The sequence below is a fragment of the Canis aureus genome, unplaced genomic scaffold, assembly GCF_053574225.1.
Source record: "Canis aureus isolate CA01 unplaced genomic scaffold, VMU_Caureus_v.1.0 NW_027326405.1_RagTag, whole genome shotgun sequence".
NCBI classification, from domain to species: Eukaryota; Metazoa; Chordata; class Mammalia; order Carnivora; family Canidae; genus Canis; species Canis aureus.
Genome location: NW_027554410.1, coordinates 253,264 through 268,649, shown reverse-complemented (window position 1 = coordinate 268,649; position 15,386 = coordinate 253,264). Strand labels below are relative to the sequence as shown.

Sequence of the window (15,386 nt, the reverse complement as noted above, 5' to 3'; positions counted from 1 at the left end):
AGAAGTAGGCTCTCTGCTGAGGAGCAAAACTGATGTGGAGCTCGATCTTGGGACCCGGGGATCATGACCTGAGCCGAAGGCAGACATTTAACTGATTGAGCCACCCTGGTGCCTCATCAGTCTGGTTTTCTTTAACATAAGAAATATTGTTATAACTTTTTTTATAAAGATTTTATAATTTATTTAAGAGAAAGAAGAGAGCACACGTGGGTGGGGCAGAGGAATCTCAAGCAGACTTACAGTGATCTAGGAGCCCAGTGAGGGGCTTGATCTTATGAGCCTGAGATCATGACCTGAGTTGAAACCAAAAGTCAGATGCTTAACCAACAGTGGCACCCAGGCACCCCAGTTATAGTAACTTTTTAAACATCCTTGTCTGCTAGTTGTAACACCTGTGTAGATTTTGGGTTAGTTTTGATTGATTGCTTTCTATCCTTGATGTGGGCCATATTTTAGACTTACTCAGACTCTTCTTAGAAGTCTACCCTCTTCCTGTATGCTCTTAACCCAAAGTGAGACTTTTGGGTCAGAAGGAGATACTTCTGAACTGAACTACTGATCAATGTCACCCAGTTCTTATCTCTGTCTTATTCTAGGTATATCATACCCCCTACCATCCTTACCTATTGGTTGAGCACCTCTGTCCTTCTCTTTATTTATAATATTCATGAGCAACAATTGGCCAACTGGTCCCTACTCAACCCTACCCAACCATCATATGCCACAAGAATTCCTTTATGCAGAGCCCTGTGAAGACCTTGGCCTGAATCTTCTACTCAAGTAACCCCTTTACCACTAATATAATGCTCTGTGTTTCCATTTATAGGATATTACCTAGCCGTATGTCCTGTTGTCTCTGCCAACTCAAAAATAATATTGAGGTTGTTTGCAAGACAGTCAAGCTGCATTGTGACGGTGAATGTTTGACAAATGCCACACGTTGTGGTGAGTTTGAATTGCCTCATGATATATATATAATATTTATATTTAAAGATTTTATTTATGAGAGAGAGAGAGAGAGGCAGAGGGAGAAGCAGGATCCATATAGGGAGCCTGATGTGGGACTTGATCCCAGGACTCCAGGATCACGCCCTAGGCTGAAGGCAGGTGCTAAACCGCTGAGCCAACCAGGAATCACCTCATGGTATATTTTAAATTTTATTTATGTTTTAATTTTTATTTTTAATCAACAATGATCAATTTTTAACTAATGATGTCACTGCATTATTTTTATTCACTTACAGTTCAAACCCCTAAATTTCTTTTTTTTTTTCAAAGATTTATTTGAGAGAGAGAGAGATGTGAGTCGAAGGAGGGGCAGAGGGAGAGAATCTCAAACAGATTCCCCACTGAGTGTGGAGCCCATTGCAGGGCTCAATCCCATGACCTTGAAATCATGACCTGAGCTGAAACCAAGAGTTGTATGCTTAACCCACTGAGCCACACAGGCACCCTTAAAATCCCTAAATTTATAAGAACTATTCCTTTGTTATAAGTCAGATTCTCAGTTACATTATTAAATTAATTACTCCCAAATGAAAACATATGCATCATAATTTGTAAACGAATTTCATATGTATCAGAACTCAGGTCCCCCTTGTCTTATATGACAAGTGGAGATATATTTTTGTTTATTGTTTGTTTTTACAAGTTATCAAGAGTAAAAGTGATGCTGATTTATAGATAAAGTTTATTCAGAGCCTGAGAGTTCCTGTTCCCTAACCAGAAGCTGCTGCCTTCTTATGGATACAGAGCACTCTTCTATTCTTGGACTGTCCAACTCTGAACTTTTTCTGAATCCTCAGCTTTTCTATCCAAAAACACTCAGATACTTTTAAGTATTTTTCTGTATACTATGTTTTATTGGCACTAACTTCATGACTTCCAAAATGTGCTTCTGCACCCAGATAGCTTGAATATGGTTCCCTATCAATGATCTAGGGTACATCATAAATAACACTTTGCTACCTCTGTAAATACAATGTTGCTTATTTTTCAAAACAATTTTTTACTAATTACTCCCTTATCTCTTAGAGGTGGGCAGAATAGGCATGTTTAGCCTCCTTTTACAGGTGAGGAAAAATTAGATCAGAGGTGTTAAGTACTGTTGCCTAGCACTCAAGTGTCCCGTTTAGGGCTCTCTACAAGCCCGTTGCTCCTCCTTTCTTGTGACCTTTATTACCTCCTCCTCTGACTCTCATCAACACCGCTGAAAATACTTCTAATTCTTCTGGAAATGAAACTCGGTTGGATGATACTGTGCATGTACACAAGCCATATGCTGACTTTCATGTAGTGGGAAGCTCTGGATGGTACCCTAATAACTAAAGCTAGAAATATTAGAAATGAAAGTGAAGTATATTTCTTCACATTCTGACAAAAAATTTCTTTATCCCTTCTGCATTTTAAAACCTCAAGTATTATTCCATTGATTTATCGAACATTCCACATTGGCATATCTCTCATACCTGGAAAATCTCTTAGCCTACACTCGTTCCCTGCCCAATTTAAGCAAAGAGCCAGGGTGGACTTAGTGCTTTTTTTCTGTCTAGAGCTTATGTTTTGTGTGAGCTGCAATATATGGGAGCAGGGACCAAGCATAGTAATTGATGGGTAGATGGAGAGGGCATGTCCAGATGAGGCCCTACTAGCAGTGGGTGTTTTCATGGGCATCTGTGATAGTAGCAAGAAAACAAGCACACTGAAGAGATAGAAGGAGGAAACCCCCTGCTCCCACTGCATCTGAAGCAGTACAGGACAGGGTATATGAATACCAGGAGTCACAGTAGATTTGCAGACAGTTTAGCTGAGTGTCTTCCAGACTTGGCTTTTCTTAAGTGCTAGATAATTGGCCCTTGGAGACCAAGGATTATGGAATAATCCTAAATGTAGTCATTCACGTTGTGAAAGGTTCTGAAGAAATAGCCATTTAAAAAAATACCCTTTTCTCCTTTTGTTGTTGCCAATATAGGTTCAAGTTTGAGTTTGTGTCCTTGATAATGGTACTCAGATATTTGCTGGTTCTTAATTTTTATGACTGGGATGTATGACTGCGGACTGACAAAAACTGTGCTATCAGCCTTTCATTATCAAAACTAGTCTCTTCTTTTTCTGACAGATGAAAAAGTATCTATAATGAATGTAGAAGGATCATTCATGAAGGTATTAAAAGCCCGGAAGAAGAGTACCAGTACTGAGCTGACAATTGAGCCAGAGAAGGCATCCTCAGACAAAAATGGCATCGGTCTGTCAGCCTTTATGAATGAGCAGTTAGACTTTAATGATGAAAGTGATGTTATCAGTGCGCTGAATTACATATTACCTTATTTCTCAGAGGGAAATGTAGAAGATGTAGAATCAACATTACTACCATTCATTAAAACTCTGTTTTCAAATGTTCAAGATGGAGACAAGCCTGTGGGTTACTTGAAAAACAACACAAAGAGCCCTTCTCTTGAACCTGGACCCAACAATTCAACTTACAAAAATAAACTGAGGAAACTCTCTTTCCTGGAAAATTTGTTAGATGCAGAAATTCAAGAAAAAATTGATGAGGTAAAAAAGAAAGAAAAAACTGCCATGCTTATACCTCCCGGGATTTTAGGTCCCAAATTTAAACGCCAAATCTTTCCAAAGAAATTGGAAACTGCCCAAGGACAGGAAAAGACCCTTCCCAAGGCTAAGAATGTACGGAAGAGGCGGTTTAGAAAAAACAGGGTTCTCAAGGGCCCCAAGGACCTACAGAAAAGGCACTACAAGGAAGTGGACGTTCAGAGCACCCAAGGGAAACAGAGTGCCCAGTCATTTGTGAAGAACATGGCCAAAGAAAGAAGGCTCAGTGGACCATCCCCAAGGGAGCTGGAGGAGCTTCACATGGCCCAGAGGCCCAGGAAATTAGTGGGAAACTCCATCCACACAGAGTCTTCATTCATAAAGGAGCACAAGGCAGCAGCCTCTTCTTTCCCGAAGCAATACATAATGGGCAGGCCTTCTGCCTCCACTGCTCCAAAATCCCTACCTAAGGTGAGAAACAAATCAGAAGACTTAACCTACCCCATTGTTGTTTTAGAAGATGCGAATGCTAGAGTTAGGGAAATGGAGATTTCCAGACCAGTCTCGCATTCTGGAAAAAAGTATATTTTCCATAAAATTCGCTCACGTATAGTCCAAAGAACACCCAAGACCAAAAAAAGTAAAAAGTTCAGAAAGAAAAACTCACTCTCGAATAGATTGATGCCTGCACAGAGGCCTCCATTGCCTGCCGTCAGGAGCCTCATCGATTCCCCTTCACAGGAGGCTATTTCATCTTCAGAAAAACGAACTCAGGAAAATCCTTTTCCAGAATTATTTACTCTTTCAGAACCTTCTAAAGAAAACACTACTGTAGAAAACACTACTGCACAGAATGCTTCTGAAGAAATTATTTCTCCAGGAAGCACTACTGTATCAGAACAAACTCCCCCTGAATTCACAAACCGTAGGAATCTTTCCAATACATATTCTACTACCACCAGAGACAACTTTGTGCCGACTGTTAAACAAACCAATGAAACACAATGGGAATACCACAACTTGGTCACTGACTTGCCCCTAAAGCCCACAGGCTTCAGTGTTGCAAAGCTCTCATCCGCAGGTGATCTATTTGAAATTCAGCTAAACCAGCAGCTACGGTCCCTCATCCCGAATAATGACGTGAGAAGGCTCATTTCTCATGTTATCCGGACTTTGAAAATGGACTGCTCTGAGACCAATGTGCAACTGGCTTGTGCCAAGCTTATCTCCAGAACAGGCCTCCTGATGAAGCTTCTCAGCGAGCAGCAGGAAGTAAAGGTGTCCAAGGCAGAGTGGGATACAGACCAATGGAAGACTGAGAACTATATCAATGAGAGCACAGAAGCCCAGAGTGAACAGAAAGAGCAGAAGTCAAGTGAGGTGAGGATAACTCCTGAACCATGGGGTCTGAACTTTTAGTCAGTTTAGGACATGCAATTAAAGCACCCACGCACAAGGACCAGGGCCTCCCAGTCTGGGTCTTGTCTTAGCCATTAATGTTGGCTGAGACAGTGATCTGCCACTTTGCTCATTTAGAGAATGGTGCCACTCTTCCCAGGTAGATGAGAAGAGGACTTAACATACAAGATAAATATATTATTGAAGAAAGGGCTAATGATAAAATTATATAACACATTAGATTTGGTATATTTCTTAAGAACCTATACGCCACTCCACTGAAAGAATGAGGTTTTAGAGTAGCTTAAGAATAGTTAGCTTTCATCCTTTTCTTTGATTTCTAAAAAATTGTTCTTTGTTTTTTGTTTTTTGTTTTTTTAGCTCACAAAAGAAGTTCCAGGTTATGGCTATAACAACAAACTCATCTTGGCAATATCTGTGACTGTAGTAGTAATGATTTTGATTATAGTTTTCTGTCTCATTGAGGTAAGAACAACCATTAATTCAGATTTCCAGAAAATCTTTTGTCTTTATAATAGATTCAGAATTTACAAACTTAAAATCAAAGCCACTTTCTCACTTACTGATACTTGGTATTTCTCTTCTGTCTGACAGACTGACATGTACTTCATTCTTTTATTGCAAAGTATATTCTGGGGATTTTTATTTTATTTTATTTTTTTAAAGAGAAGCAATTCTTTTTTTTTTTAAGATTTTATTTATTCACGAGAGACACAGAGAGGCTGAGACACAGGCAGAGGGAGAAGCAGGCTCCATGCAAGGAGCCTGATGTGGGACTTGATCCTGGGTCCCCAGGATCACACAATGGGCTACAGGCAGTGCTAAACCGCTATGCCACTGGGGCTGCCCTATTCTGGGGATTTTTAAAGGAACTTTCCATTGCCAGGTGATTTATGGATTATAAACAAGGCAACAAGCCATTAGACTGTTTTGGGACGTTAGGCTTAAGAAGGCCAAGTTAACATGATAGTAACATTTCCTCAACTCAAAATTCTGTGGTTAGATGTACTCACCAGCCACTTTCAGACTACCACTGATTTCTTTCCTTGGTTGAAATGATGAGAGATAGTATCCACCCTCATGGAGCTATATCAGTCATCCTGGAAAAAAGGACATGGCTTAAAGATAAAAATATCATCTTGTTGATTAATTAGATTTACTCAGCAGCTTTTTCCACACACTGAATTATGTGAATAGTTTTGGTTAAAATACTGTAGCTAAAATCCTGCATCAGGCTACTCCAAAGCATGTCATGTTTATAGTCACCTGTGCTGGAGGTTGCCTGTTTACCTTTTCTTCAGTTCCATAATGACTTGGCACTGGTTTATGCCAAGCATAGGAAGAAGAATTTTCCATATCCAATTTCATGCCCACAACCCTGGGAGGACAATATTACCATCCCTCTTTCATACATAAAAGGGGATCAGCTTAAGGCTCCAGTGGCAAAACCCAAAGCAGAACCCAGTTTTACTTAACTGCAAATCCTGTGCTCTTATTCCACTGTTCTGTCTCCTTAAAGATGAAAACACTGGCCAGCATTTGAAACACTGAAATTCAGTGGAAGCCACTGAAAGGATTAATATATTTAATATGAAAAGAGTTTTATCAGTCACCAGAAGATGACCAACAATCCAAGGGTGAAGGGGGCGAGACTACAAGAAATGGGAGATGTTTTGAGTCTGTCACCATATATGCGAGTTCTTTCCTTGTGGCCTATGGGATGTGGGTCTTGTTAGCGAGGCCTTTGTTGCCTTTATACTGTCTTCGTCTATACTTATATTTGTTATAATTTATATTTTTCAACCTGTATAGATCTGTTTTGTTTTTAGGTATGGTTGAGGTAGGGGATCTAACATTTTCCCCCTACAGAAAGAACCAGTTACTTTAAAATCTTTTATTGAATGGTTCATTCTTTCTTAACAGATCTAAAATACTATTTTTTTGTAAGATTTTATTTATTCATGAGACACACACACACAGAGACAGAGACATAGGCAGAGAGAAAAGCAGGCTCGTCTCAGGGAGCCCAATGTGAGACTTGATCCCCAGACCCGGGTTCACCCTATGAGTCAAAGGCAGATGCTCTACCACTCAGCCACCCAGGCGTCTCTAAAATACTTTTCTTATCTGGATTCTTATCAGTCCAGTTTCCTTTCCCATATCACACTATATACTTAATTCCAATTGCTTTATAATAACCTATTTTGATGTCTGGTAGAGTTACGCTCATGCTCTTTGATCTCCTTTTTCATACATTTCATAGCTAGACTTGCATATCCCTTTACCAAATGTCAGCTGGCCAGTTTTTATTTAAAAAAAAGAAAAACTATCTTGGGATTTGAATAGGATTGCATTGAGTTTGAGGAGAATTGACATCTTTGCAATATTCTAGGAACATGGTATCATCATGTATTCATTTCTTAAAGTCCTTCAGAAGAATTTTAATGTTTTCATCTCAAAGGTCTTCCCCATTCTTTGCTGTAAGTTTATTCCTAGGTACTTTATGTCTTTTATTGATATTTTTTAATCTTTTTTTAAGATTTTATTTATTTATTCATGAGACACACACAGAGAGAGGCAGGGACACAGGCAGAGGGAGAAGCAGGCTCCATGCAGGGAGCCTGATGTGGGAGTCGATCCCGGGACTCCAGGATCACACCCTAGGCGGAAGGCAGGCACTAAACCATAGAGCCACCGAGGTATCCTTCCTTTTATTGATATTATAAATGGAACCATTCTTCCATTTGTTAATTAGTTATTTGTGGAACGTAAAAAAGCTATTGCATTTTGCATGTTGAGCTCTTGATTTTGTATTTAGCCATCTTACTGAATTCTCAGAGCACTTCCAGTAAAATTTATTTTTCTATTTTTTTAAAGATTTTATTTATTCATGAGAGACAGAGAGAAGCAGAGACACAGGCAGAGGGAGAAGCAGGGTCCATTCAGGGACCCTGATGTGGGACTTGATCCCAGGACCCTGGGATCATGCACTTAGCCAGAGGCAGGCGCTCAACTGCTGAGATACCCAGGCATCCCACTACAGTAAAATTTAAGTTGACTCTCTTGGGCCTTTTAGGTTGTCCATAATTTCATATGCCAATATGTTTTGTTTCTTACTTTCCAATACTTAATTTTTCCTATTGCATTGAGATGCCTGGAATCTTTAAAAGAAGTGTTTTCCTATTGCATTGATTAGGACCTCTTCAACGTGATGAATAGTAACAGGAATAATAGGCATTGAACTCTTGTCCTTGACTTTAAAACAATGTTGCTATTTAGGTTTCTGGTAGATACTTTTCTTTTCTTACTTCTAAGAATTTTTATTAGGAATTACCTGTTGGATGTCATCTAAAACAGTCAATAAAATGTATTGCCAGATGCACACAAGTTCCCAAGTTGGGACTATGGAAGAGTCAAAGGACTACTAAAAAATAGAATTCCTGCTCTCCAAAAAGGCTGAATAAGACTTAAAATACAAAGGAATGAATACAGATTTGGAGGCATGGTCATTGAGATGGGTACCTGTGATATGTTTTCTTCCAAAACAGATTTATTCTCATAGAGCAGCACCAGTGGAAGATGAAGAAGGAGGCTCAAGGTAAATTGGCAATTATTAAAGCAGAATTTCAGAACTAGATTTTAGAACTCCTATTTCACTCCCCTTGTTTTACACCCAGGAAACTACCAAAGGCAGAAAGAATATTGATTTGGTCTAATGCTTTGCCTGGATCCAGCAAAATTAGCTTCCCAGACAAATCTGAGTTAGAATGGAACTGACACAGAGCATCTACTGTCACTACTCCTTTAAAGAAAAAGGGTGGAGAGGGGTTGGGTGCACCTGTTCCTGCTGGTAGTGACCATCAGGCCTGGCTACAGAGTCTTGGGCTAAGAGGCCTAGTCTTCAAGGCTGATGGAAGGCAGAAAAATAGGACTCCTTCCTGTAAAGTGGCAGGAAAACTTCCCTCCTCCTCCTAGTTTTTGATCCACCACTCTCCATTCCCTTTGTCCAGACTCCATAGACTGTTAACTGGGAGAGGCCTTAGGTAATAGTTTGTCTCTTCCTTTTATAATAAGGAAATGGAGAAGAAAGGGAAGGTAAATTGCCCCATGGGCATACTGCTACTGAGTGTCAGAAGATGGTTCCTTTCCAGAGGGGCACTTCTCCTCTGATTATACTGTTCTTGGGCTGCGAGCTACATTTTATGTCACAACTCCGTACATACATACTGTCAAGACATAAGCAGGTTTTTAAAAATATTTTTTAATTTATTCATGAGAGACGCAGAGAGAGAAGCAGAGAGATAGAGGGATAAGCAGGCTCCTCTCATGGAGCCTAATGTGGAGTCCATCCCCAGACCAGGACCACACACGCCCTGAGCCAAAGGCATTACTAAACTGCTGAGCCACCTGGGCGAGCCAACATAAGCAGTTTCTAAGACAAACTTACTATACATTCTGATTCTTTCTATATTGTTTATATTCAAAAATAATATTTTGTGTTTTAGTGCTGGCTGTGACCTTCCTCACTCACTCATTAGCCACTGCCTGCAATGAGAAAGTCAGTGAGTTAGGTAACTTTGTTGGTTGGACTCGTGCATTTATTTGGTGTGAATCAACTTGTAGGATAAAGCAGCTAGGAAAATAGAAACACCTCTCTCTCCTCCTCCCCAGCAAATGATGCCTATGAGACAAAGTCCAAAGGGGACCAAAGTAAACTGCTTCTGGAGAGAGTAAGGTGCTTCTGTGTTATAGTTGCACAGTCTGTTCACTGCACGAGGGCACTTGGCCATAGGCCCAGGTGAGCAGGATGAAAATCTTGCTTATACTCAATGCCAAGCCACATACAAAGGCCTCCCCAGAGAAATTGTGGGGCCATTATGGACAGACATGGGAAAATTCTGGAAGTGTAGCATGCATGGGATTATTTTCAGGATCCGAGGTCTGTAGTGATTTTGCTTCCTGTGATTATGGACTGAGATGTCCTAATAGGACCAGAGATACACATTGTGAGAGGCATGGGAAATGGCGTGAATCACTAATTGTCTGCATATGTGTTTCCTCCAAGGCTCTTCTTTAATTCTCTGCTGCATAAGAGATGTTCAATCCAACGGGAGAATCAGGTAAATCTGAGGAAGATAAAGTCCCATGGCTGGAGAGAGCAGGGGAAATGCAGAATTAACAATGTCCTTTCTGTTTTCTAGGGCTTTTTCTGGAGAAGGTGGCCACTTTGGCTTCGGGACATGTACAGACCTCTCAATGCCACACGGAAGAAAAACATGGCACAGAAGCTACACGACAGGGATTCTTCTGATGAGGATGAGATTTTCAACAAGGAACCAGGGTACCTGATTGGGGACAATTTATACTTCTTTTCTAAAATGAGTTAATTATGAAAAGTTTAATTGTTCCTTTACAGAGTTAAAGGCATTCTTCTTTTTTGCAGAGAGAAAGGTGATGCCCCAGTAGAGAAGCCTCGGGCTGCAGATTCAGCTGCTGAAGACCTGGGTGAGGAGAGCGACAGTGAACTCCGCACCGTCATCGTCCTCAAGTGACTTTGTCCTGCCTCAGGCTGTCTATAAAGTTTATTTTTATTTTTATTAAAAAATTTATTTTTTATTGGTGTTCAATTTGCCAACATATAGAATAACACCCAGTGCTCATCCCATAAAGTGCCCCCGTCAGTGCCTGTGACCCAGTCACCCCTACACCCCGCCCAGCTCCCCTTCTACCACCCCTAGTTCGTTTCCTAGAGTTAGGAGTCTTTTATGTTCTGTCTCCCTTTCTGATATTTCCTACTCATTTTTTTCTCCTTTCCCGTTTATTCCCTTTCATTATTTTTTGTATTCCCCAAATGAATGAGACCATATAATGTTTGTCCTTCTCCGATTGACTTATTTCACTCAGCATAATACCCTCCAGTTCCATCCACGTCGAAGCAAATGGTGGGTATTTGTCGTTTCTAATGGCTGAGTAATATTCCATTGTATACATAGACCACATCTTCTTTATCCATTCATCTTTCGATGGACACCGAGGCTCCTTCCACACTTTGGCTATTGTGGACATTGCTGCTAGAAACATCGGGGTGCAGGTGTCTTGGCGTTTCATTGCATCTGTATCTTTGGGGTAAATCCCCAGCAGTGCAATTGCTGGGTCGTAGGGCAGATCTATTTTTAACTCTTTGAGGATCCTCCACACGGTTTTCCAGAGTGGCTGCACTAGTTCACATTCCCACCATAAAGTTTATTTTCTGATAATGGCTTCTCAGCATTGCTTGTAAAATACTTATTTTTCTCATATTAAAAATGTATAAATTAATAACCAATTCTAGCCATGTGGTAAGGAATTAAAATGGAAATAAACATGTATATACAGGTAACAGGGGACATTGGTGAGAGGAACAGACCTGAATCTAGAATCCCTCGTGGGAGACTGTACTTCCACAAGAGGCAGTGCCCGCAAGGAAGGATGAATAGGAGTATCTTCCCCTCGTTTCCCCAATAAAACCAGTGTCTGAAAACTGGAAAACATATCTATTAAATCAATTGGCAGTTTATTCTGGCGCTCTCCCCCCTGGTTCACCAAATACAAGTTATTCACAACATGCTTGACCTGCCCATAGAAGATTATCTGTTTCTGGCCCCTCTTGTAAGATTTTTAGCATTACCAGAATATTTGGATCACTGAGCCTAGCTCCACAGTAGGGCTAAGGCCTCTTTTTCTTCCCAAGCACTCAAACTCATACACAAAATATGTGCCCTGTCTTGGCATAGGGGGTTCTTCATTGTTACAAGCTATAGATAATTCACATTGGGGTATTTTGTTCCTTTTCTTTAAAAAAAAATAATCCCAACCCTTGGATAGCTAGCAGGGAGGGGCTGGAGGGCTAGGGTAAAGAAAAATGTGTGAGGGTGGTAATTACCCAAGACTGCCCTCCTCACTCCTTTATGTCAGAAAATATATTGGTGGTGCCACTTACCCATTCTCATGGACCACCCTACTAGCCTCTCCTGACTCCACTGAGGGTCAGATGTGTGCTACCAGGCCGCCCACCACCAAACCTACTACTGCCTTCCTCAACCAACACAGATAATGAAGCACAGGGATAATGAAGCACAATCTGTGGAAGAAGCACAACTCCCTCCACTTCTGGGATGCCAGGGTGGCTCAGATGGTTAAGCATCCATCCCTTGGTATCAGCTCCGGTCATAATGTCTTACAAGGAATGGATGCTCACCACTGTGGGGCTAGCAGTGGTGAATGTCAGGTTACTTTAGTTTTTATTTTTATTTTTTATTTTTTTCAGGTTACTTTACCACAGCTGCTTTCCATACATTCAAAGCTGCTGCTGCCACTCAAAAGTCAGTACATTTTGGGAACCCACTGCTGAAGTCACTGCAGCCCTCCATGGTCCCAAGCCTGTGACTGGCAACATGGAGTCCCAACATGTAGCCTGTGCATCTGCTACTGCAGAGGAGAAAAGAATGGTTTCCACCTCCTTTTCACCCCCTAGATTTTATTGGCAGAACTCTGCTGTCAAGGGAATCTGTGAAATGTGGTTTGTGGGCTTCTAGCACCTGCAAAGAAAGGGATAGAAGTGGGTAGCTAGAGCCAACCAATACTATCTAACAAATGGGTGGGTGTTAAAGTCTTTCTAAAAGGAAGGTGTTGTCTACATGGAGTAGTAACATGGTGGAGAGCTAGCTAAGTCAGAAACACAAAAGGTGTCATTTTAGCTGGGCAGCAGGTTAAGGTACCAGATACTGGATACCAATCACATGCAGTCATCCCCAGAGGTGACTGGAGAAGCACTTGGAGTTGATTCTTAGTTTGGCCTCCAGAATGTTCTCACTGGAATGAAAGCTGGATGGACTAATGGCAGTGAGGTATCTGAGAAAACATAGCCCCCATTCAAAAGGGCTGCCAGAGGAAACGGTGTCCATAGGGAAATAGAGTTTCTAAAAATGTGGCTTTGTGGGGATCCCTGGGTGGCTCAGTGGTTGAGTGCCTGCCTTCGGCCCAGGGCGTGATCCTGGAGTCCTGGGATCGAGTCCCACATCGGGCTTCCTGCATGAAGCCTGCTTCTCCCTCTGCCTGTGCTCTGCCTCTCTCTCTCTCTCACACATGAATAAATAAATAAAATCTTTTTAAAAAAAATATGGCCTTTGGACCTCTAAACTCAAACATCCTTGGGATGCTTATTTAAAAGGCTGATCTTCGGATCCCTGGGTGGTGCAGCGGTTTAGCGCCTGACTTTGGCCCAGGGCGCGATCCTGGAGACCTGGGATAGAATCCCACGTCGGGCTCCCGGTGCATGGACCCTGCTTCTCCCTCTGCCTGTGTCTCTGCCTCTCTCTCTCTCTCTGTGTGTGTGACTATCATAAATAAATAAAAATTTTTAAAAAAATAATAAAAGGCTGATCCTGAAAAATAAGCAAATTAATTTTAAAAGCTGATCCTGAACATCTCCCCTGTCAAAAACAAACCAAACCAGGCATACTTAAAGTGGTCCAGACAGATTTCCAAAGTAATAGAATATTGCAGTGGCACAGGGAAAAGGGTTCATCATGAACAGAACTCAACTGGGATAAGTACAGAGGTGACTGAGTATTGCACAGGGAGATTGAGGGACTAGGGAAGGGAATGAGTAGGGGCTCCATAGTCAGAAGCCAAAGATTACAAAAGGCAGGAAGGGGGTTAGCCCATATGAAACCATCTGGATTTGCTAACTGGCACTTACCAAAGCTAGACTCCTACTCTCTCACAGAAACTGGGAAACAGGGGCCCTATCTTCAGGTGGTGGCTGGAATAAGCAACAAATTCTTTAGACAGCCTTGAGTTTCACGGGCAGGCACTTTAAGGGAGACTGGGGTCTTACTAGGGCAGTGGTCATGAGCTGCTGAAAACTACGTTAGTGTTTGTTCAAGTCTTCACAGGCCAAATAAGGTTGAATCAAGAAGAGGGCTCAGAGGAGCCTGGCTAGAGTTTAGAGAAAGAATCTGTTACCATTCAGATGCCCACCCCTCCTGAGCTGATCTCCAAAACAGAGGGACCATTCTAACAAGACTGTTTATGCTCACCAAACTACTGGCGTAGTTAGTGCAAAGAGAACCAGGAGGTGGAGCAGAGGTTCCCTGGCTTCTTCAGGACCAGAGGTCAGCAGGGATTTGAGGCAGGGCAAGACAGACTGAAGATGACCAAAAGGCACGACTGAGATTCTCACCCTTGGCGTCTCAAAGAGTCACACTGGCTGGCTGCTGCCACTATGGAAATCAGGGCCTCTCAGTCCTGGGAAGCGCCAGGCATGACCAGCTCTGGCTCCTGAGGTCCTAGTCAGGGTGAGATGTTGTTGAGACCTGGGCGACAGTGGTGGGGCACCCCCTGGGGGTGTGGGAGGAGGCACACCCATTCAAGAAGAGGAAAGGTCCTGAGGTCTGAAGCAGAAGCAGGAATGGTGCTTCAAGGTGAGCCTTAATGTGTTCCAGTGTAGCACTGGAGAGGGGTCTGGCGCCACACTGTGGAGTGTTTCAGCTTACAGGGCCAAGGGAAATGAAGACTTCAACCGGTGAACAATACAAAGGCTTCATGTAGAGAGGGCTACACCCTACAATGGTGGAGCAGTAAAATAGGAGGAGCCTGGCTCCCTGACACATGAACCACCAAACTAGCCCTGGATTACAGTACTTAACCAGATCATTATATGAGAGATCAGTAAGCTTCTTTTTTATTTAACCCACTGCTGTGTTGGGTCTCTACTACAGTGGCTGAACCTATAGCCTAATAAAGGTTAACCAATAACGTTATAACCAATAACGTGTATTGGTTATCTTTCGCCACAACAATGCTAACTAATAAACCATCCCCAAACTCAGTGAACTGGAATACCGGTTCTCACAGGATGGCTGGTCCAGCTGTACTTGAATGCTCTGCTGGCTGGGTCAGCACTGCTTCTCCGTGCTAGTCTGCAGATCAGCAGGGCTAGCTAGCTCTTTTCCACCTGGGTGGGCTCTGGGGCCCAGGCTGAAGAGGCAGCGGCAACCCGAGGGAAGCATATGAGGCCAACCAGAAACTTCATTGGGCCTCTCCAAGCCTAGACACAGAACTGTCATACTTTCATTTCTGCCTAGTCCATGGGTCCAAGTAAGTCACATGGCCAATCCCCGAGCCAGGGGACAGGAAAGTACACTCTGCCCACAGAGAGACACAGCAAGAGTGTGGGTGCAGGGAGGGCCAATAATCCTGTCTACTCAGGATGTGACCGAGTCCTGGTTTAGAGACTACACACCAAGGCCCCGCTCTTCTAGGTGTCCCTGTAAATGCAACAGAGTGAAAGATAGCACCCATCAATGTGAAGGCCCCACCGCAGTTATCTGTTAGGTCAGGAACCCTGACGAGGCAAGAATCCCATCTTCCTC

General features: G+C 42.3%; 1 protein-coding gene across 1 annotated transcript; it reads left to right on the top strand.

Moving 5' to 3' along the window:
- The first annotated feature begins 786 nt into the window (after positions 1-786).
- On the top strand, positions 787-10,564 carry LOC144309445 (leucine-rich repeat-containing protein 37A2-like). The gene is made up of 7 exons (XM_077890492.1): positions 787-945; positions 3,119-4,932; positions 5,332-5,436; positions 8,520-8,569; positions 10,037-10,091; positions 10,173-10,312; positions 10,415-10,564. Exons 1-7 carry the CDS (start codon positions 804-806, stop codon positions 10,521-10,523), a joined length of 2,415 nt encoding a protein of 804 aa, XP_077746618.1. The 5' UTR covers positions 787-803; the 3' UTR covers positions 10,524-10,564.
- The last annotated feature ends 4,822 nt before the right edge of the window (positions 10,565-15,386 follow it).